The 22,270-nt window shown below is 48.4% G+C and overlaps 1 protein-coding gene across 1 annotated transcript in view; it reads right to left on the bottom strand.

Annotated features, from left to right (window-relative positions):
* Positions 1-22,270, bottom strand: part of CDON (cell adhesion associated, oncogene regulated) — a 54,978-nt gene that overhangs the window by 11,286 nt on the left and 21,422 nt on the right. The window contains exons 3-14 of the mRNA XM_030505570.1: positions 21,948-22,220; positions 20,395-20,541; positions 20,088-20,231; positions 19,400-19,687; positions 18,298-18,567; positions 13,774-14,057; positions 11,902-12,076; positions 10,324-10,452; positions 8,507-8,713; positions 7,621-7,802; positions 5,194-5,299; positions 1,338-1,460 (exon numbers count right to left, since the gene is read on the bottom strand). Of these exons, the coding sequence (XP_030361430.1) occupies positions 1,338-1,460; positions 5,194-5,299; positions 7,621-7,802; positions 8,507-8,713; positions 10,324-10,452; positions 11,902-12,076; positions 13,774-14,057; positions 18,298-18,567; positions 19,400-19,687; positions 20,088-20,231; positions 20,395-20,541; positions 21,948-22,220 (2,328 nt within the window). The remainder of the gene's footprint in view (positions 1-1,337; positions 1,461-5,193; positions 5,300-7,620; positions 7,803-8,506; positions 8,714-10,323; positions 10,453-11,901; positions 12,077-13,773; positions 14,058-18,297; positions 18,568-19,399; positions 19,688-20,087; positions 20,232-20,394; positions 20,542-21,947; positions 22,221-22,270) is intronic.

Raw genomic sequence — 22,270 nt, 5'->3', positions numbered from 1 at the left:
CTGCAGAGTTTGAATCCTAATGCTGCCCAAAGCAAGCTTCCAAGTCAATATTAAAACCTGTGAGGAGAAGGCCAACTACTATTGGGTAATAACTATTTGCTTTGGAATATAGTTGTTATTCAGCTCGCATTGAGGTCACTCGGAACTTTAATGAGCGACTCGACCTACGCAGGGCTAGAGCTGCTCCCAGCTCAAAGGAGAGCAAATCTTTCCACTTCTGAGGTCAGGAAAAACCACAACATGCATTTCTATCACCCAACTGCTGCCAGGCGACCTGCTTTTATCTGAGGTGAACCCTGCCAGCCCCGTTTTCAACCCTATCCTATAGAACGTACCAAGAGCTGAACAGAAAAGCACCAAAACCAAGACACTAGTTTAACCCAGGAATTAAATGTAGATTCTTTTTCAGCACAGCACAGCTCTGATTCATTTCAACTGACACTAAACTCCTAAAAGAGGTGCCTGGCTTGGGAGTGAAGCTGGTCAAAGACACAAGCATATCCCTGCAGATAAGCTGGATCACCAAGCCTGGGGGAGATGCATTTTAAGGAAGAGGCAGTAAAACCAACAGATTTCACCTTCCTGGTTTTAAAACGAAGGAAGAAAGTGCTGTTCCTTGCAGAAGGAAGACCAAGTGTGCACACAGCCTCACAGCCGTGCAGCTCCAGCCCTTCTTTCAAAGGCTTCACTACAAACTTCACTCAGTGTTGATGCTTCCGCTCCTGGAGGGCTTTTTGCTGCCTTTTTCAAACATTTTTTCCTAGCCCTGCATTTGAAGTTTACTGTCTGCATTTTCCCTTTACAGCCTTACTTGGGTTTAGAGATTAAAGGAGACAGGAATTCTTTGCAAAATAAATGTGACTGCCATATCTGACACTTCCAGAGAACAGTACACGCTCTGTGCCAGAGGCACGCAGGATTAGCGATGGAGGCAGCCAACAGAGCCATCAACTGCTGCGGTCTGCACTTATACAACGTGTCACAGAGCCCCCAAGACATAAAGCAGACATACAAATCAATTCTGTCATCTTCAAGAGCATGGTTGTCTCCTAAGAAGAGGCTATCAGCACAGCAGAAGGGAAAACCCCACAGCCCAGAACAACAAGACTATCTCTGAGGGCAGGGAAAGCTGCAGAGCTCTGCTAAGAGCCTCTCTTGGGAGCGCAACGTATCAGTTTCCATATGCTCCAAACAATCCCAGCTTCGGAAGACAAAACAATCCTCCAAAACATTCCAGTCTTCCTCGCAGCTGACTTCTGCACTTCTGCAATAAGCCCCCCTGAGCACAGCAGCTATTCCATGCCCCAAACAGCCACTGCTGCTATCTGGGTGCTCACCTTTGGTTTCGCAGATCATCACGTTGCTGTACTCGCTCTCGCCGCCCTCGTTGTAGCACTGCATCTTGATGTCGTAGGATGTTTCTGGCTGCAGGTGATTTATCAAGTGCCATTGCTTTGTACCTAAGGGGGGAGAGAAAAATAAAGCAATTGCATTTATTCACATGCATGAGCCAGAATTAGCTACACGGCAGCGTCCTTCTCTGTAGAATGGGGCACTGCAGCTTTTCCTGCTGGCACAAAAGTCTTTGTTAACAATTTATGGGCTTATCTGTAATTGTAAGAATCATAGAATGGTTTGGGTTGGAAGGGAGCTTAAAGCTCATCCAGTTCCAACCCCCTGCAACGGGCAGGGACACCTTCCACTAGAGCAGGTTGCTCCAAGCCCCTGTGTCCAACCTGGCCTTGAACACTGCCAGGGATGGGGCAGCCACAGCTTCCTTGGGCAGCCTGTGCCAGCGCCTCACCACACTCATGGTAAAGAACTTCTTCCTTATATCCAACCTAAATCTCCTCTGTTTCAGTCTGAACCCATTCCCCCTTGTCCTATCACTACAGTCCCTGCTGAAGACTTGCCTTGTCTTGTGAAATAGATTCTTAGAACCACCTTTTGATGAATAAAAATGGGGTTTTTTTCAGTATTTTCAACTGATTTTTTAAATGAGGATCTTTCTCTACAAAAAACAGAAGTTGCTAAACTCAAAAACCAGACATTCAAGTTTCCAGCTTCTGGACATTTAAAATCAACAGTTCTGTGCATCTTAAGTATGAAAGGGATGTGTTTAGGAGGGTTTATATTAGCTGGTTACAGTACACAGGGCAAATAAACTACAAAAACAGGCACAGAAAATAGATTAAACTTGGGCCAAGAGGAAAACTTGACTGTGTGAAGACCCTCTCCCAGTCTGCAACCCCACAGGATCCCTGGAGACACGAGGACTGACCGAAGCCACCCGTTTTGCATAGGAAGGGTCCATGCGTGTTGCTCAACACGAGGGAGAACTGAAGGTGTGTTTCATTGGACCCAGGAGGAAGCAGAGCTCGCTGCCTGCCCCTGCGAGCTGCCTCCCCAGCCAAGCAATCTTCTCTAATGGGACAGGTTTGTCATCTCTGGCTCCTGGCCAGCCTTTCATTGAGACACCCTCCTGCAGCACCAGCACTTCCAGATAAATCTCCCAGTTTGGACTTTCAGGGGCTTGTGACAAACTTTAATAAACCACCCTCTTTTTTATGTATCTTTTAATTTTTAGGGAATTTAATTAACTGTTCAAGGGCTGTTCAATCCCTCTTGGAAAATACCACCTGGAACTGTTTCCACTGTTCCTAAGGAGCTGTCAGACCACCTTCTGTTTGAAGTATTAATAACGAAAATAGAGCCCACTCATCTGGGGCTGTCAACATGACTCTGACCCGTTCATCACACAATTTGAGATGATGGGAAGATGACACCTTCCACTAGAGCAGGTTGCTTCAAGCCCCTGTGTCCAACCTGGCCTTGAACACTGCCAGGGATGGGGCAGCCACAGCTTCTCTGGGAAAAGTCTGTGCCAGCGCCTCAGCACCCTCACAGGGAAGAGCTTCTGCCTCAGAGCTCATCTCAGTCTCCCCTCTGGCAGGTTAAAGCCATTCCCCTTGTCCTGTCCCTTCATCCCTTGTCCAAAGCCCCTCTCCAGGTTTCCTGGAGCCCCTTTAGGCACTGGAGCTGCTCTAAGGTCTCCCCTTCAGGAGCCTTCTCTTCTCCAGGCTGACCCAGCCCAGCCTGACAAGCCCAACTCTGAACGTGGCTTTAGGGCTTTAACATTACGAACTATCAGCAGCTTAGATGATCCTTCCAACCCAAACCATTCCATGATCCTATGGCCCCAGCCACAGGGAAAAAGGGCGCCCAGGAGGACCCCAGCTCAGTTTGGGGGTTTGAGGAGGGTCTGAGCTCTGTGCCAGGCACCCCAAGTGCAGATGGACAAGCCCCGGCTGAAGCTGGAACCGGCCTTTCCCTAAATCCCCCGTTTTCCCAAGGTTCCTCCTGGTTTTCCCGTCGCCCCCACCCCCAAGCATTCCTTTCGGTAATTACTACACCAGGTTTTAGGTTTCCGCTTGAAGCCATTAGTGGAGCTGGAATCAGGACAGGCACTTTAACTGTCCTCTCCGTGCACCATTAGCAAGGAAAAACATTTAAACAACTGACATCAGACTGCATTTACATTCAAAATTCAATATCCAGGACCCTCCAAATACAGACCATCAGGGCAGGACGGGGCCGATTTTGCTTAAAGCTGCCTAAAGAGGCATCTGAGTCGGGCTTTTTGCTTGGGTTTTTCTTTAAATACAAGCTGATTTTGCCTGTAGCAGCATTTATAAGGGGGGAAAAAAAAGGTTTCTGCAGTTTTGAATGTCTCGAAAGACAAGACTTAACAGGAAACAGTGAGGAAAGCCTGAGGCAAGCACTTAGCTCATACAGGCATCACAACACTTTTTCCACAACTCACACAGTCATTTCAAGATAAAATTCCCTGTCAAAAAACAGACAGATTAATTCAAAGGTAACAGAGGAGGGGGGGAAAAATATTAAGAACAAGTGATTTATGGCAAAAATACCTTAAGTCATGTGTTTCTCCACATATTTCAACATCAAATGCTTCCAAACACACTTTAATTGAAAATAGCTCTTTCCCCCCCCCCCCCTCCACAACAGTTAATTTAGGGGAGCAAAGAAATGAGTTGAAATATTTCCACGGCTGAGTTTCTGTTGCAGGCTCTGGCAGCTGCTAATGGTTTCAGACTGCCACAAAGAGCTCAATACAGGCACATGCTCTTGGAAAAAGAAAAAAAGCCAGCAGAAACAAGCTAATTTCACAGCACAGTGGAGCCCACTTAAACAACTCACTGCTCAGTGCAGCACATTTATAAACACACAAGCTCTGTCGAGCACAGGCTCAAATACATTTGCAGATGAAGGTGCAGACTGCATGAGCTGCTTTAAAGCTGAAACTCGGGCTCTTGAATGGCTTTATAGTGTGCAAGAAGTTATGTCATGCATCAAAGGACTATGTGGAGTATTGTCTAGCAGGGGAAAACGGTCAAAATTGAGGCTCGTTCCTCCTGTAACTGAAATAAATGAGGGGGGAAAAATAATGAACGTCACAGGGACAGAATGAGATCACTGAGTTTACTCAGCCCAGGCAATAAGGATGTGAAGTAAAATATTTTTAAAAGGGTTTTCCATTTCTGGGCTAACAGAGACATTATCTAAGAAGTTCTTCCAGGAAAATGATGATCTCATGTGCACAAGGGGGAAAAAATAACCCGATTAAAAGGCAAAATGAAGCACAAACATACCTGTGCTTGCAGCTACTACAGCACTGGAGGTGAAACTAACTTCCTGATAGCAGGGTAAGCAATTAAGCAAGGTAAGGGGAGGGCAATTACACACAATGCTACTACCCAGTGTAGAAAATCTGTGCTGGAGTAAATCATTTTAAGAGCCAGGTAGTTATTAGGACAGTCCTACCCTGGGTTAAATCTCATGTACGCTGCTTTCTCTCTACTCAACTACTTGAAGCTAAACCAGTTTAAATAGACCTGCAGTAAGGATTTGCAGCAGCATAACAAGATAAACCAAACCCCAGTATTTAGTGCTCAAGCTTCCATGCAGAAGAGGCTTCAGAAGGAAGAAACAAGCTCATGTGTGGGCAGAACTTGATGTGATGGGAGTCGAAATAGCTACTTGGGTGAAATATACTGTAATGACTTCGTTTGGGAAAAGCACTTTAGATTTCATATAAACACAGCCAATATGGCTACAGGATGTTCTTCCCCATGGAGTGGTGCTCTGCAGCATGTGTACATTGCACAGTACCTTCCACAACATCCCTCTTGTAGTCGCTATCGTTGTCGCTGTCCGTAGGGCGATAGTAGATATAAAACCCTTGGATGGGTGTGTTGTTGTTGCTCGACGTTATGTACTGGAAGAGAATTATAGACACTGTGTTAGAGAAGAAAAACAGGAGCAGAGAATAGTTTGGAAGAGACCTTAAAGCTCATCCAGCTCCACCCCCTGCCATGGGCAGGGCCACCTTCCACTAGAGCAGGTTGCTCCAAGCCCCTGTGTCCAACCTGGCCTTGAACACTGCCAGGGATGGGGCAGCCACAGCTTCTCTGGGCACCCTGTGCCAGCGCCTCAGCACCCTCACAGGGAAGAGCTTCTGCCTCAGAGCTCATCTCAATCTCCCCTCTGGCAGGTTAAAGCCATTCCCCTTGGCCTGTCCCTCCATCCCTTGTCCAAAGCCCCTCTCCAGGTTTCCTGGAGCCCCTTTAGGCACTGGAGCTGCTCTAAGGTCTCCCCTTCAGGAGCCTTCTCTTCTCCAGGCTGCCCCAGCCCAGCTCTCTCAGCCTGGCTCCATAGGAAATAATCGAGTCCCGCTGAGTTGTCATCTCTGAGTATCTTATCACCTTGAAATATGTGGTTTTTTGTGAAGGGTTGAGCAGGGGGAGGTTTGTGCAGATGCTACAACAGGAAAGAGCAATATCCACTGCACAGATAAGCTGAGCCCAACGGCAGGGGCCTGCCGGAGGGTGCTTTGCCACCAAGCTCCTTGGATCAGCTGAAAAAGGAGGGGACAAGAGGCTGAACTGAGGCTGACACTTTCCTCCCACACCCCTGCCCAAACCCTCCGTTAGGGTTTGACCATGAAGGGCCTGAAAATCTCTGTGATTAATGGGAATGGAAAAGTTAAGACTGTTTTTACTTCAGCAAGAGTGAAGGTCACTCCTCAATTCAGCTTGAGAATATTTCACTTCAAGTTCTGCAGCCTCCTGAGGAACGAGAGGTTATTTTAAGTTTATTATCCTTAACATCTCTTCAGGCTGAGCTAGCAGAGCAAACTAACACTGGGAACTCGACACATTAAATCCTCCAAAGTATACTGGGGGTTAGATTTCAAAACAAGAGCAAAGGATTTCTGTGGGTTTCAATAAGGACTTTAAAGTACTTGTTTACAGAAGACGAGGTAAGAGGGGAAGGGCAAACGTTTCTCTCACATGAAACCTCTATTGGGTGCAGGTTTTCAGCTCAACTCCCGCTTCCACCACAGCCGGGATTGACAAAAGCAGCAGGAACTGCGGGAAATGAAGCCAACTTGTGCACAGCTCTGGCATGAGCAGGGGTTTGGACAGAGTTAAGCCCGCTGGTGCCTCTTGGTATGTCTGTGCCAAAGCAGGTGGACTGAGGCGGCTGCAGGCTCTCACTGGAGCTGCCAGTTGGGCTCACATCTGGTGTAACCGGAGGAGGTGCCTGCAGCATCCCTGGGGAGCTGGAAGGGGAAGGCAAGCGGGGAAGCTGGGAGACGGCACGAAGGGCAGGGAACAACCAACAGGGCCGGCTCTGAAGGGTCAGAAACGGGGGGCAAAGGGCTGCAGAGGGAAATGGCCCATTAAGTTACCCAATTCATTGACAGCAGCCCTGAGGAGAAGGACTTGGGGTGCTGGGTGAGGAGAAGCTCCCCATGGCCTGGCTTCAGTGTGTGCTTGAGCCCAGAAACCCCCGTGTGCTGGGCTGCGCCCCCAGAGCGTGAGCAGTAGGTATGGAGGGGATTCTCCCCCTGCAGCCCTGATCCAGCTCTGGGGCAGCAGCACCAGAGTGACGTGGAGCTGCTGGAGCGAGGCCAGAGGAAGCCACAGAGCTGCTGCGAGGGCTGGAGCAGCTCTGCTCTGGAGCCAGGCTGAGAGAGCTGGGCTGGTTCAGCCTGGAGAAGAGAAGGCTCCTGAAGGGGAGACCTTAGAGCAGCTCCAGTGCCTAAAGGGGCTCCAGGAAACCTGGAGAGGGGCTTTGGACAAGGGCCTGTAGGGACAGGACAAGGGGAATGGCTTTAACCTGCCAGAGGGGAGGCTGAGATGGGCTCTGAGGCAGAAGCTGTTCCCTGTGAGGGTGCTGAGGCGCTGGCACAGACTTTTCCCAGAGAAGCTGTGGCTGCCCCATCCCTGGCAGTGTTCAAGGCCAGGTTGGACACAGGGGCTTGGAGCAACCTGCTCTAGTGGAAGGTGTCCCTGCCCGTGGCAGGGGTTGGAGCTGGATGAGCTTTAAGGTCCCTTCCAACACAATCCAGTCTGAGGTTCTATGATTCAATCCCACCACACAAGGATGAAGTTCTCAGCCCTTTCTAGGAGTCTCAGGGAGGAAAACCACCACTCGCTACTCTGCAATCAGCTCTAATCCGTGAGTCTTAAGACCCACAGCAGTAAAAACTGGCCTACAACTGTGAGAAGAACAGGAGACAGTGATACCTACCGTCCATTTCAACATGATCTGAGTGTCACTGATGGCTTCGGTATAAGCAATGTGAGGTCCTGTGATGGGGCGGTTGGAGAAGCGGCTGGTAAACCCGGCTACTTGGTAGGGGCGGGATGCTGCGCTGCGTGGGCTCTCCCCATAGTTGTTCACAGCAATCACACGGAACCTGTACATCTCTCCTTTTAAGGGAAAAAGTGGAAGAAAGATGATGTAGGAGCAAAACAAGCACTAGAAAGAGGCTTTGAGGGGAGACTAAACAGATTAGGAAGTCTTTCTGCACAACGGCCAGTTAGAAAAGAACGTTGGACTCGTTGCCACAGACTAATGGGGACATCACAAAGATAAACAGCTTCTAAAAGCAATTAGACAAAGTCACTCAAGAAAAATCCAAAGGCTTTTTGGATTATGATGCCTCCATCAGCTTGGGAAGGCTCTAAACTGAAAACTGGTGGGCACCAAGCAGAGGCTTCAAAGGATACTCATCATCACCATCATCTATTCCCTCTATTCCTGCATCCTCTCCCTGAGCTTTCAGGGCTGGACACCAGAAGTCAGGACAGATGTTTTTCCATTACTGCATTTCTCTCTCTGCATTCTGAGTATTTACTAGAAGGACAATTAAGTTAAAAATAGCAAAAATACACAACCCTCCTCTCCACATGAACAAGTATTAAATTATACTGGTGGGTTTTTTCCACTTGAGAAGCCAGAAATCAACTTGAATCCATGTAATGAGCTCCTATCCCACATAAAAAACCCAACTAACTACCAGAAACAGGACAATCCGAGCAGAAGTTCAAATGAAACAACCAAAGAGTTGCAGCCACCCAAGCAAAGACACCAGCAACATCAGCTGAGGTGAAGGAAGGATCATTTGTAATACCTGGCTCCAAGTTCCGAACTTCCACAGAGAGCTTGGAAGGAGAAATGTTGTCAGCTGCCACGAGCCAGTCGCTGCTGCGGCCCAGGCGCTTGTATTCCACCTTGAAGGCAGTAATGGGGGAGCCCCCGTTTGCTCGTGGGATCCATGTGACGTAGACGGATGACTCTGATGCTGTGGAGATCGTGGGTCTGTCAGGAGCTTCTGGAACTGAAATGAGAAACTCAGTCACCACAGGATTGCAGTCACCTTCAGCTTCACTTTCTGTAGCCACTGCTTAAGCTTGTTGCTGGTGGTTATGGTATAATACAACAAGGAGGATCTTAAATCCTCCTGTAGCAACTACTCCCCTTTGCTCTTCTGGAAGAGATGGTTGAAGAGCAGAAAACAGGTGTCAACTTATCCATATAATCATCAAAAAAGAGATGGTTAGAACTAGACATCTTTAAGGTCCCCTCCAACCCAACCCATTCTATGGTGTTGCACTCGCCCAACCCATCTCTACAGGGAAGTGGAAACATAAGACTAAGTGAAGAGGAAAAACATGGTTATCCCTCTCAAAACACCAGAACTCCCCCAGCCCCAACACGACTTCAACCCATCCACACTAAGGAGCACTGTATGGTGGGGAAATGAGAAGGGAGAGCAAAGGAAGCATGCAACGAGCCGTATACTTACTGAACTCACTTGAAGTTACAGACAGCAGTGGAACAGAGAGAAGGGAGAGAAGTGGTGTTAGTACATCTGCTTACAACCACTCTGATGACCGACGAGAGCCATAAGGCTTTACTAAAGCAGCTTGTATTCATCACTGGGGAGCTGGTCACTGATGAGAGGAGGAAGGGAGCAAGGAACAGCAAACAGAGCTTGCTGTGAGGAACAGGCTGAGCACTGGCAGCCAGGCACACAAAAGGTGTCCCCTTGTGTGGCTCCACTGCTATTCAGCACTGTCACAAGCATGTGACGCTCAGCTCCTTGAACCTCTCCATTCACCTTTGGGTTTACCCCCAATTTTAGACACCAAGTCACCTCTGAGATCTCAGCTCCTGAGTAAATCTGCCTGAATCAGGTCAGTGAGTTCAGAGGCTGGGGTGTGAGAAAAAGGACTAGAAACATGCTGTTTTTACTGGAAACCAGGCTAAAGATCACAAGCAGTTCTATCTTCCTGCCATCAGAAACAAGCCCAGCCCTGGGAAGCTCCAGGAAAACATTCAGAACAGATATAATCCACTTTGAGAACTTAAAAGCCTGACACAGTCATTCTCTGTTCCCCCTTTTCCTCTTCTTTCACGGTGGAAGAGGAAGCCAGAGTATTTAGCCGAAAGCAATGTCGGGTTTACAACTGAGCAGCAAGAACACGGGTTATCCATGAAACTCTTATTTTTTGAGAGACACACACACGGGTAACAGCATCCTTAGAAATATTATATATTTTCTAGATTAGGGCATGCATTTACTGAGCTCACAGCTTCAAATACCCCACCACAGACACTGGAGGCTGTCAGAACTGTGCTACTTCTTGGTGACTTCATGTTGCTGTGGAAAGCTGAGGTATCAAGGCAGGTACTTAGAATGCTGCCTGGAATCAGGCAACCTTTAGTTAGTCCCAGAGTATGATCTTTTACTCTGGAGACACATGGAAGAACACAAAATCTAGCAGATATGTGACTTCCCTCACAGAAGACCCACCAGAGAGGGAACATACCTGTAATAAAGAAGCCTTAGGGAATAACTAGAAGATAGAAGAGGACATACAAGCACCTAGAGCTGTAATTAACACAGCTTTTAGCACATGCATTACAAACCATCCACCCACTTACCTCCACTGTGACGAGAGAGGTCTGGCAGGATGACACCGAAAGTGTTTGTGCCCTCATGAACAAGGGGATGTTTGGGAATGCCCACGGGAGGGGATGGAGCCTGGGTGTTTTTGGAGGACGATGTTCTTTCTAAGAAAGATTTGATATAGAGTGTGTCAGCTCAGGGATTGGATGAGAAAATGCTGCTCATTGCCTCTCACAATGTGCTTATTCCACGAGACCACTGGCAAGACTAAAGCCCTGGATCCAAATCACAAGCTAAACAGTCAAAGGAGCAAAAAGAGACTTCCCCTGTCAGCCCAGGGCCTCTTGTGCTGTGGGTAAGTGCCTGTTCACCTGCAGTACTGCACTTTGTGGTGATGCCACCAGCTCCTGCCCAGGTTTCAAAGCCCGCTCTTGTCAGGAAATCACAGTAGGTGGTGAAAGCAGGCAGGCTGAGAGTTGGGATTATTCAGCTTGGAGTAAAGAAGGCTGCAGGGAGGCCTTACAGCAGCATTCAGTGCCTAAAGGGGGTACAGGAAAGCTGGAGAGGGGCTTTGGACAAGGGCCTGGAGGGACAGGACAAGGGGAATGGCTTTAACCTGCCAGAGGGGAGACTGAGATGAGCTCTGAGGCAGAAGCTCTTCCCTGTGAGGGTGCTGAGGCGCTGGCACAGGGTGCCCAGAGAAGCTGTGGCTGCCCCATCCCTGGCAGTGTTCAAGGCCAGGTTGGACACAGGGGCTTGGAGCAACCTGCTCTAGTGGAAGGTGTCCCTGCCCGTGGCAGGGGGTTGGGACTGGATGAGCTTTAAGGTCCCTTCCAACACAAACCATTCCATGATTCTAAAACACGTACACTTGTTTTAGATCAGCACACTGAAATCCCCATCTAGAGAAAGAGGCTCAATAAAAAGGTGATGGAAGCTGTACTTGGCCACAGCTTTGCCCAGGATACTGGCCAGATGGACTTTTGGCCTGTACCAGTATCATGAATTTCCCAGTACATAACATTCTTAATAAAAATGTTAAGCTATCCTGTTCTTGTACATTGGTATCAAAAAATATTGTTTGCTTCAGAGTTCAGCCACCAGCATCCAAGCTGGAAAGGACAAAGGCTGCTTTGATTAGAAAGGCTCTCCTTGTTGCTATCTGCACGCAACTATGAAACCAGCTGGGTTCTGCTCTGCAGAGAGATTTCACTGCAGTGTCTGCAAAGCAAACCAGAAGGGGTTTGTTGCTCTATAAAGACTGGATGGTGCCCAGAGCGTGTTTTGTGATAGTCTGAATAAACCAGAACAAGGGCTGGCTGCTCCCTGACTGTGCTCCTTGAAGCAAGAGGTGGAGAAATCTCAATAACCATCCCCAAAATAACATTATCAAGCTTTTAACAGCTTCTACTTAACCAACAGCACTGGTCACGCTCAGGGAAGTCTGATTCTATGATTCTATGTAAGTTTGCCCTACAGCTGTATTAGCTGTTCTTTAGCAATTAAATTGCAGAACACTCTGCCCACGGCTTAGCAGACAACATCTAGTTGATGTTATTGGAATGAATGGCTTCTGGAAGACCCAGGACCCAGGGACGTGGTGCTGCACCCACCTTTGCTGGTGCGAAAGGTCAGCATGGCGGGCTGCCCCTCGCCCGCCGCGCTCCTCGCCACCATCAGCACCTCGTAGAGGCTGGAGGGCTCCAGCTCCGTGAGCCGCAGCTCGTTCTCGCTGCCCGGGACACGCACCGTGTGCCAGCTCCCCACCACGCCAGCGCTGTCATCCAGCTGAGGGGACAGGGAGGGAAAGCTCAGCATCAGCCATGAGGGGCGCAGATCCCGACGGAACGCTCAAATCCCTCAATGCTTTCACGCACCCAGAGCCCCCTGGCAAAACTCGTCAGGTTTTCCTCCACTGACACTTCGTCTCCAAGTGCTTCTTGCCACAAATCTGCACTTTTGCAACCACTTTCCTCATGCTCCTTCACTGGACTGAATTGGTTTTCCCTCTCCACACACACACACATGCATTTGTTTTGAGGGAAAAAATGATTGTTTTCACTCATGGCTAAAAACCAGCAAGAGACCAAGTGATGTTTAAAGACTCCAAGAGCCTTCAGCTGTGCGTGTGACATCCAAGGGCTGGACCCAGCACCCTAATGAGAAGGAGATGTTCCCTGAACTATCCCAGCTTTTCCTGCACTGAGGCGTTTAAAAGTATTCATCGGCTAAAATGGGCAATGAAAAGCATGTCTTTCTTAGTTCTGGAGGCTGGAAAAGAGGAAGCCACCAGGGAGACCAAGATTTGGGGTTTATTAATGCACGTTTCCCTTTTCTTTTTAATAAAACCCCACTTTTTCATTTACCAGTGAAATCGCCAGCTCCACTGAAGAAAGACGAGAGATTCGGGGTAGTCTCTTAATGCTTGACCTTTGCAGGAGAACATTACCCCAAATCCCAATGGAAAAGGCAAAGATTCTACCAAAAATAAACTCCTAAACAATATAAGACTTTAATAAAACATAGAAGGCAGATCTGAACACTGGGGATTATCAAAGGTTATGGCAGAGGGCTTTGTTCAAGCATTTTCTTCTGAAGCAACAACTCTTAAGGCTTTTATTCCCCTATTTTTTAGATATAAAAGAGGGATATCCATAAAATAATTTGATGGCGCAAAGAAACCACCACCCTAAAAACCCCACAACAAACTCCCTACTGAGCAACGCATGAGTGAGCACATCTAATGTGCAAAGGATTGGTATGAGTGAAGGGTAAGCATCAAAAAGGTCAAAGTAGCATTCAAGCACTTTCAGTGCTCATGTGAACCAAGCACCTCTGAATGAGAAATTGTAGCAACACACTTTGGCACTGGGGTTTCAGGAACCAACAGGTCAAAAACCTAAGCGTTCCCTCCAGGCTAAGACAAGATCAGGATGTGGAGGATTAAAAAGCTTGTGAAAAATAAACCAAACAGCTTTGCCATGCAGGGAGCTGTTTGCTTGGGAGAAGGGGCACAGACATTGCCTGCTTCTGATGTTACTCGCTGTCAATTTAAGGACATGATGGGTACCTGCTTCTGAAGCTTTAGTTCACCTTCATATTTGGTACGTTCTAATAGAGTTTAGGAGGCAGAGCTGCAAACTCCATGAGTAACACTCATCTTCCCACCTCAACCTTCCGTAAAAGATTCAAGCTTGCTCCCTCATACAAATGCATTTTGAACCTCACCCCAGAGCCTCATTCCCCATAGACCACAATTACATGTAAAGGGACTGAAAACCAGGGCTCTGCTGTATAAATCTCACTTAAAACTGTTAGCACAGTGTCCCTGTGACTTCGGTCACCCCAAGAGAAGCTGCCTGTGTGGCCACCTATGTGCTTCAACCATACTCCATGTCCCTGACATTGTTAACTCCAACACTGCAGCAACAACTGGCTCTTGAGCACCCTACAACTAGGAGGACACCATGGTGGGGAGGTGTTACCTTGCGGTACTTGACGAAGTAGGCATTGATGGGCAGGCCCCCGTCGCGCCCCGCGCGCCACACCAGGGTGTAGGTGTCCGGCTTCGGTGTCTGCGGGGGGCTGAGGATGATGGGGGCCTCAGGGGCAGCGGCCCCGCTCCAGCCTTTATCCGTGGCAGCTGCATCCAAAGGGAGTTTGGTTGGAGGTGAGCTCGGGAACGCCGTTGCTGCACCAAGGTCACCATCGCGCTGGGCAATGTCCACAGGAGATGGTTCTTCTGCTTCCGTGGCAGTTTCTGAAGGAACTGCAAAGGGAGGAGCCTGGTTACATCTCCACAATGATGTATGTTCACCCCACAATGAGGAGACACTAAATCATTCCATGCTTAAACTAGAGGGATTTAGGTTGGATATAAGGAATCTTTTCCCTGTGAGGGTGCTGAGGCGCTGGCACAGGGTGCCCAGAGAAGCTGTGGCTGCCCCATCCCTGGCAGTGTTCAAGGCCAGGTTGGACACAGGGGCTTGGAGCAACCTGCTCTAGTGGAAGGTGTCCCTGCCCATGGCAGGGGGTTGGAACTGGATGAGCTTTAAGCTCTTTCAACCCAAACCAGTCTGTGATGATTCTATGATTCCAAGTCTGTCATTTCCAAGCAAGTGCTGTGCAAAGAGCCACTACAAGAGGTGCCTGCGCAGCCCTGACCCTGCCAGGCTGTTTGTTCAGGGCAGAACAGTGGTTTTTAGCTTAGTTTTTGGTTTGGGTTTGGTTTTCAGAGGACCAGAAAGAGAAATCCTGAAACACAACATCTGCAGGCCTGCCTTGACTCCTATCTCTGAGCAATGAGTGGCAATGCACGTTAAGAGCCAAAAAATAATAAATATATACCTACACTCGTGACACAAACAGCGTAATTTTAAATGATTGCAGTGATACAAGGAACTCTTCATGGCCTGAGCTGGCGTGCACACAAGAGGACATTCTCCTGCCTCCGTTTCTGAGGTTTCAGCTGTAATTTCCATCAGCTTTGAAAGCTGCACGACTCGCCTGCTTCGTTTGGGAATAAACTCAGTTTACAGGCAGATCTAACCTGGAATTTAATACCATGGCATTCCTAGAAATCCTGCTCCTGCCTCCTCCATCCTATTTGCTTTTCCTGGTATGAAAAAATAATTATATATATATATATAATATTATGAGTTTGTGAGTCCGAAAGCACTGTTGGGCTGACGCAGCTTGTCAGCATTCCAGGCAGGAAAGGGGTGGCAGGTTGGACATCTGAGATTATCCAGGACGAGTAAATGTCAGTGTTTAAAGCAGAAGGGGTTGGGAAGTGGTGCAGCTCCGAGCCTGCCAGATGTTCTTCTCCCTTCCCGGCCTTTCAGATTTGTGTAGGTTTATGTTACGTGCCGGGGTCTGGAAGGGGAAGGGAATGAAGGGAACTTGGTTTACAAAACAAACAGATTCCTTGGTAATGTAAAGCCTCGGCGGCAGCGTTAGCCTGCCTGACTCGGATTCCTCCAAACCTCCATTAAAATACCAGCAGCAAGTGTGGCTGCTATTTTTGGCCACTTTTGAAGAAAGCTGGGGAGGAAAATTCTCTTTTCAAATTGAAGCCACGCTCGCAGCGAGCATTCCTTGTTTGTTCCTTCCCATTTATTCAGCAACACCACCAAAGGCAGAGCCAGGAAGGAGGGAACGACGGTGGGGAGGACATCCCTAAAGCCAGATGGAGTTTGCTTAAGACATCAGACACCCCCAGAACCAGCTCTCAGGGAAAGGGTATCCACGACTGTCAGCGAAGCAGTGGGAAAGGGTGTTAATATTGGAACCAAATGCCGGAGCCAGTCGTGGAGGCAGAAGGACTGTGGTGGACCCGGAGGGTTTGAGGGTGGGCACAGTGTGGTTTGACACCCTCCAGCGCGGGGGAAACGGGCTCTTGAGCGTGGAGAATGAGTTGTGGTTTCAGCTGGTGACAGGAGACCTGCAGTCAGGGCTGTGTTTATTGCTGCGAGGGGGGAGTCGTCAGCAACTGGGAGGGAGGTTGTCGCTTTGCTTTGGAAAACAAGCCCCGGGTAACAATTGCCATGGAGCAACGCGGATGCTGAGTTCTGGCATAATTGCTACCCACAGAAGCCAGCACATGAGGCTCCTCCGTGCTGCTGTGTCATTATGCAACTTTTTTTGGCCTTTAGTGGCTTTTTGTGCTGTCCCCTTCCCCTTCGCCACTGAGACTCTTCCCTCTCGGACCCGCTGCGGAACATGCGCGGTACCATGTCGGCTCAGGGCAAAGGCGCCCAAAGTCCTGCCTCCAGCAGCAACCAGAGGACTGAATGTCCCAAATTTGGGTATTAAAAGAATGTATTCATAGCTTTTCATAGAATCCCAGACTGGTTTGGGTTGAAGGGACCTTAAAGCTCATCCAGCTCCAACCCCCTGCCATGGGCAGGGACACCTTCCACTAGAGCAGGTTGCTCCAAGCCCCTGTGTCCAACCTGGCCTTGAACACTGCCAGGGATGGGGCAGCCACAGCTTCTCTGGGCACCCTGTGCCAGCGCCTCAGCACCCTCACAGGGAAGAGCTTCTGCCTCAGAGCTCATCTCAATCTCCCCTCTGGCAGGTTAAAGCCATTCCCCTTGTCCTATTCCTACATGTCACTTTTACTCGTTTTCTCTGTAACTTGCAGTATTTCACAGCTCACTATCATATCTTTCCCTCATTTTAGCCCTCACCTATCCAGACTCTCCTCCTGCAGAAACTATTCCCAGCCCTATATATTCCCTATATTCCCACCTGCCACATTTCACAGCCCCTCTGCTTGTTCTTCTACACCATTCTTGAAACTGGGTGAAGACACACCAGCAGCTTTCAACCTGGGTTCACATTATCTTTTGTCTGCACTGTGCAAACAGATCCCATTCCCAGGAGCTGCTTCCCGGCTTCTCCTCTGAACGCGGCTATTGCCATGGATGCAGCCACCCCAGCTGTCTAAAAAAGACTTAAAATAAGGGCTGTGGGTAGAGGATCCTTAGGCTATCATTTTGCATTTTGCTGGTTTCTCACTATGATGGCAGCTGAAGTTGCCCTGCCCGCTTTGAGGAGTGTGCAGTGAATCATGTCGTGGAATAGATCCAGCAGGAAAGGGGGGAAAAAAAAGGACATTTTTCAGCCAAATAAACTCTCTGACTGTGTGCTTGCACCAGGGAATGAGCTGTGAGGCTGAGCTGCTCCAGTTGATCCTACCACTAAAAGAACTGCGCCGCTTAAGTCACTCAGGTGCTTCGGAAGTGTTACCTGGCACCAGTTCTTCATTAAACCTCTCAATGCCTGAGCATGTCTTGTGGTGTGGTTGGGAGCTGTTCTAAACCCCAACAGCTCCCAGAAATGACTTAAGGACTTTTATATCAAAACCAAATGCCTCAACCACCCTCTGCCCCATCAGCAGAAGCTGGTACAGCATGTTAGGAACTGGTAAAAATTAATAAACACAACATTCAAACTGAATTTACTGCCATAAAACACTGAGGCAAAGCAGTGGGGCTTTTCTGCGACACAGACTGGATTTGGGATGAGATTTAGTTTTGTGTTTCCACTCAGCAAGGTCCAACCATAACTTACTTATACAACTACATGATGGGATCACTTTCTGAAGGTTTCATCTTATTTCTCCCTCCAAATGAACCTTTAAGCATCTCTTCAAATTATTTAAGTGAGTTTTAAGGTATAGGTGGTGGTAAGGAAGAACTTTAATTATGGGGCCACTTATTAAATTCCACTCACCTTAAATCTCACCAACATTCAGCTGATTTTACTAAGGCAAGATGCTGAAAGAGCTGAGAAACTTAAGTCACTTCATATCATTAAAAATCTGTATCTAAGTTCTTGTGAAGGGAAGTTGGGGGAACTTAAACCTGTTGTTAATATCACATAATATTCCAGCGTGAAGAAAGGAAACGTCTCTTTGCCATTCTGCCTTTAGGGAAAGAACTGTCATTTCCTAGTAGCAACTTCATGAAGCAATAAGCAACTTGTTCAGCCTGGAGAAGAGAAGGCTGCTGAAGGGGAGACCTTAGAGCAGCTCCAATGCCTAAAGGGGCTCCAGTAAACCTGGAGAGGGGCTTTGGACAAGGGATGTAGGGACAGGACAAGGGGAATGGCTTTAACCTGCCAGAGGGGAGACTGAGATGAGCTCTGAGGCAGAAGCTCTTCCCTGTGAGGGTGCTGAGGCGCTGGCACAGGGTGCCCAGAGAAGCTGTGGCTGCCCCATCCCTGGCAGTGTTCAAGGCCAGGTTGGACACAGGGGCTTGGAGCAACCTGCTCTAGTGGAAGGTGTCCCTGCCCGTGGCAGGGGTTGGAGCTGGATGAGTTTTACCCCAGAAATACCCACATCTCTTAAAACAAGACTGAAAGCATCTTCTTTGTAAGATCTGCTATTACAGTGGTCAGGAACAAATCAATACATAATCTAGGATGGGAAGGGGAATAAAAGTGAATAAATCTTGAAGCACAAATGCTTAGTGTGAGTTCTCGAGGGCTGCGAGTGCTCCTACCTGGCTGGACATGGAGTCGGCCAGTGGACTGTGCAAATCCAACCCCGTTGTCTGCCACACACTGGTACAAGCCAGAGTCCTCCTGGGTGACACCACGGATCCGCAGGCTGCTTCCCATCAGCAGATGTCGTGGAGAGGGATGGACGGGAGCTGCATTGTGGAGCCAGGTGAGGGTTGGAGCAGGGCTTCCATCAACATCACACCAGAAGCGCAGAGTGGCTCCAGCAGCCACCGTTTCCTCTTGCAGTCCCTTGGAGATGGAGGCAGGTTCTAGAAAGGGAAATAGTTTTACATAAACCACGACACATTGCTCTTAGCCTAAGTCCTGACAAAATAAGCCTGCCTTTCTACATAGTACACACAAAGGCCAAGCAAGCCCCATGTGCTTCTAGTCATACCCAGCCTAAAGTTGTTTTCCACACATACTTGCTTACTTTAATGATTTCTCTCTTCTATTCCAAGCAGTCAAGTGTTTGGCTTAATACTGCAAATAAACCACCTGTATTTTCAAAGCAATTCTTTCCTGACATCCCCCTAACAAAAGGCTTTTTGTGTGTCAACAACCTGTTTGCTGAGTTTATACACTTCAAAAATGGGTATTTACAGTCATGGATGCAAAGCCCTCCAACAAGAGGAAAACCAGCTACAAAGGAGAGGGGAGATCACAAACGACTTGCAGCCAAATGGGTTTCTTTCCCTTTTGTTTTTGTCCTCATCCAAACCTATCACCTCTCCTCGCCAGCTTCTTGCTTACACACAAGCTCAAAAGAGAAACAGCTGATCTCTGGCACGTTATGGACACTGAATCCCATCTACACTTGGCACTCTGCAGGAAAATACATAGAGCGGCTCTTCCCTCAGAGTTTGTTATCCCTCACTGGTAAGTATTTCAGACTGTGAAGGATTCCAAGAGACAAATAGTGATGGATATTAGCTTGGGAGAGATGGTGAGATCTGGTCATTGTGAACCCATCTTTATTCTTTATTTTGATATGCTTAGGTTGACAAAGAACTTGGGGCTGTTTGCAATCAGGTGCCAAAGCCAGCAAGGAGACAAAGAAAACGTTCACTGCTTGGAGATGAAGAGTTCTTTAGTTCTTACCAAGTATAGTGAGCGAGTAGTTCACGTATTTCACTGCTCCAAATTCATTTCCCACCACGCAGGAGTAATTTCCAGAGTCGGATGCCTCCAGCCTGTCTGTCACCAGATGTGAGTGCAGCAGCTTCCACCTGCCTTTTCCCAGCACATCCCGGCCCTCTTTAACCCAGCGGATGGAGGCTGGAGGGGATCCACTGACAACACATTCCAGAGTCAGAGCGCTGAGCCGCGGCACTGCCAGGCTCTGGGGTGCCAGGGGGTGAAGTATGTGGAAGCCACCTGAGGAAGAGCCTGGAAGAAAGGAGATGAGGCTTATCACCCACTCTCCCATCCCATCCTCCAGTTTTTGCCACATCTTTCCAACGTGGCTGCTTATTCTTGTGGCTCAGCACGATGCCGTAACGCTCTCTTCCAAAGTCTTGCTCCAAAATCAGTTTGGTAACTGAAGTAGCAGCAACATCCCCTTTACAAGGGCTAAGTGCTCCTTGGGATTGGAAAAGCAGTCGTGCTGCTCCTCCACAGCAAGGGGAAATAAGAATTGAACATGCAAATAACACAGGACAGATTTTACATGACATAGTGACTGAGACCAGCGGGTATTTAGGCTGACAGACCCACACCAAAACCCTCAGGGATGGTATTTATCCAGCTGGAGACGTATTAATCCCGGAAAACTGAACTGAATACTCACGGGTGACTACGAGCTTACGTCCAGTGAGTTCTGTTCTGAGCTCATGAGTAACTGGGTTGTACACTGCACATTTATAGGATCCTTTGTCTTCTAAAGATACATTCAGAATCTGCAGGTTTCCAGATGGAAGAATTAGGTAGTTGTCTAAACAAGTGGGGAGGGGAAAAAGAAGATTGCATTTAAATTAGTGTCCAAAAAGGCTTTTATTTCTTTATTTTTCAAATGACTTGTCAGATACATCAACCTATTCTAAATGCAGGATCACAAAGAAATGCAGGTGTGCTTCTGTTGGCACAAACCAGCTCACCTCTGGATTGCTCCAGCCATTTCCCTCGCACTTGAAAGTGAACCTGGGCTTTAGGGTGGCTTTCTGGGAGCTTGCACTCGATGAAAGCTGTGCCTCCTTCCTCTGCCACCACAACGGGCTTCACCGACCCATCAAAGTCACCTAAACCTAGAAGGGAATTGGTAGAAGGTTGAGAGCAGCCGCGGCTTCGGAAAGGGGAAGGGCAGTGAGTTGGGTTTTGTGTGTAAAATACAGCTGGTTTCAAGCTGATCATCTTCTCTGGTGGAGCCAATGATCCCAAACTGAGAGGGGCAGTGGATACTTTGGAAGGGAGAGCCACCCTGCAGGAAGACCTGAATAAGCTGGAAGAGTGGGCTCAGAAGGACCTTATGGAGTTCTCCTGAGAAGGACCTTATGGAGTTCTCCTGAAAAGGACCTTATGGAGTTCAACAAGGACAAGTGGAAGGTCTTGCTCCTGGGTAAATCCAGTCCAGGAGTGCAGCAGGGGCTGAAAACGGGCTTCCTTACTACAGAGAGGGCCAGCTCTTGCATGGGAATAGTGAGAAGAAAAGATAGTTCCTAAGATCCCTCAACTGCTCCAGGAGAAGCCCGCAGGGATATTGGAAAGCCTGCAGTTCTTACTCTTGGGCTCCAAAAGCACAGTTTAAGAGGAGGAAGCCTGTAAGAAACATGGAATTGTCTTGCTGTGATTATAATTAACACAACCCTGAGCCCAGCAGTGCCTCCTGCTCACTGCCGGGAGCCATGAGGCCAGCAGGAAGCCTCAGCACCTAACAGCACCTTCTCATTTGCTGCTAACATCTCTAAAGGAGGAGAACAGCGTCAAAGCTGCTCTTCCACTCCCTTCAGATTCAAAGCATCTGCTAGGTTGTGAAGTTTTTCTGTGCTAGCCACGCTTACAGCTCTCTCGAGAGGGTCTTGCTATGGGTCAGCACTTTACCAAAACACTCACTTCTCTCACTTATAAGAAATCTTCCTCCCCGGGGGATTCTGGACATGCTCCATAGATGAGGTACCCCCACACAGAAATCACTCAAATCCTGCTCGACAAAGGCCTGATTCAGCAGCCCTGTGATCCCGAGCAGACACATCATGCTCAGGGAGGAGTATTACATTCCCATTCTCAGCACCACATCGTCTTTTCCATGTGGAAAACTGCGCCGTTCCTCTTCTGAAGTCCTTTAAGATCAAGTAATTTACAGATCAAGCACCAAAGACTGGTTAAAAGAACCAGTGGAATTGAGAGAAGGGAAGTTGTCCCTAGAAGGACACAAGGTTGTCCCCACCTGAGGGACATCCAGAGAGTTTTAACCAAATAAAATGCTACAAGGGAACAGGAAAACTTGCAGCTCCCACTTATTTCCCAAGCAACAATTCCCACTCATCTCTCCTCAGCTCTCACACACTGCATGGGAGCTCAGCTGCTCTTTCAAGGTGCTTTTGGGAACCTTGTACTTCATTTGGAAGTTTCCATTGGAAAATCAAACCATACAACCCAGCCGAGGTCTGTATAATCAGCAAGGAGTGAGGAATGCAAAGGAAAATGAACTTACTGGCCATGGACACCGTGGCAGGCCGGCTCACAACAGCACCCGCGCTGCTGTTGGCAACACACTGATAGAGACCAGACGTTGCCAGGCTGAGGGAGATGATTGTCAAAGATCCTGCCTGGATTTCCACTTCTCCCACCTCGCTGTCCAGAGGCTCCCCATTGAAGAGCCAAGAAAGGGGAGCCGAGGAGGGCTCGGCAGAGCAGCGGAGTTGGACACGGCCACCAGACTTCTGGACAGTGGATGAGGGCTCGGAAATGAAACGTGGAGTTAAATCTAAATGGGAATAAAATAAATATAGAAAAATTCAGTTAGTGAAGAGCATT

This window comes from Strigops habroptila, chromosome 17 (genome assembly GCF_004027225.2).
Source record: "Strigops habroptila isolate Jane chromosome 17, bStrHab1.2.pri, whole genome shotgun sequence".
Lineage (NCBI taxonomy): Eukaryota > Metazoa > Chordata > Aves > Psittaciformes > Psittacidae > Strigops > Strigops habroptila.
Note: the sequence above shows the minus strand (reverse complement) of the source record. Positions and strands in the feature narration are given on the sequence as shown.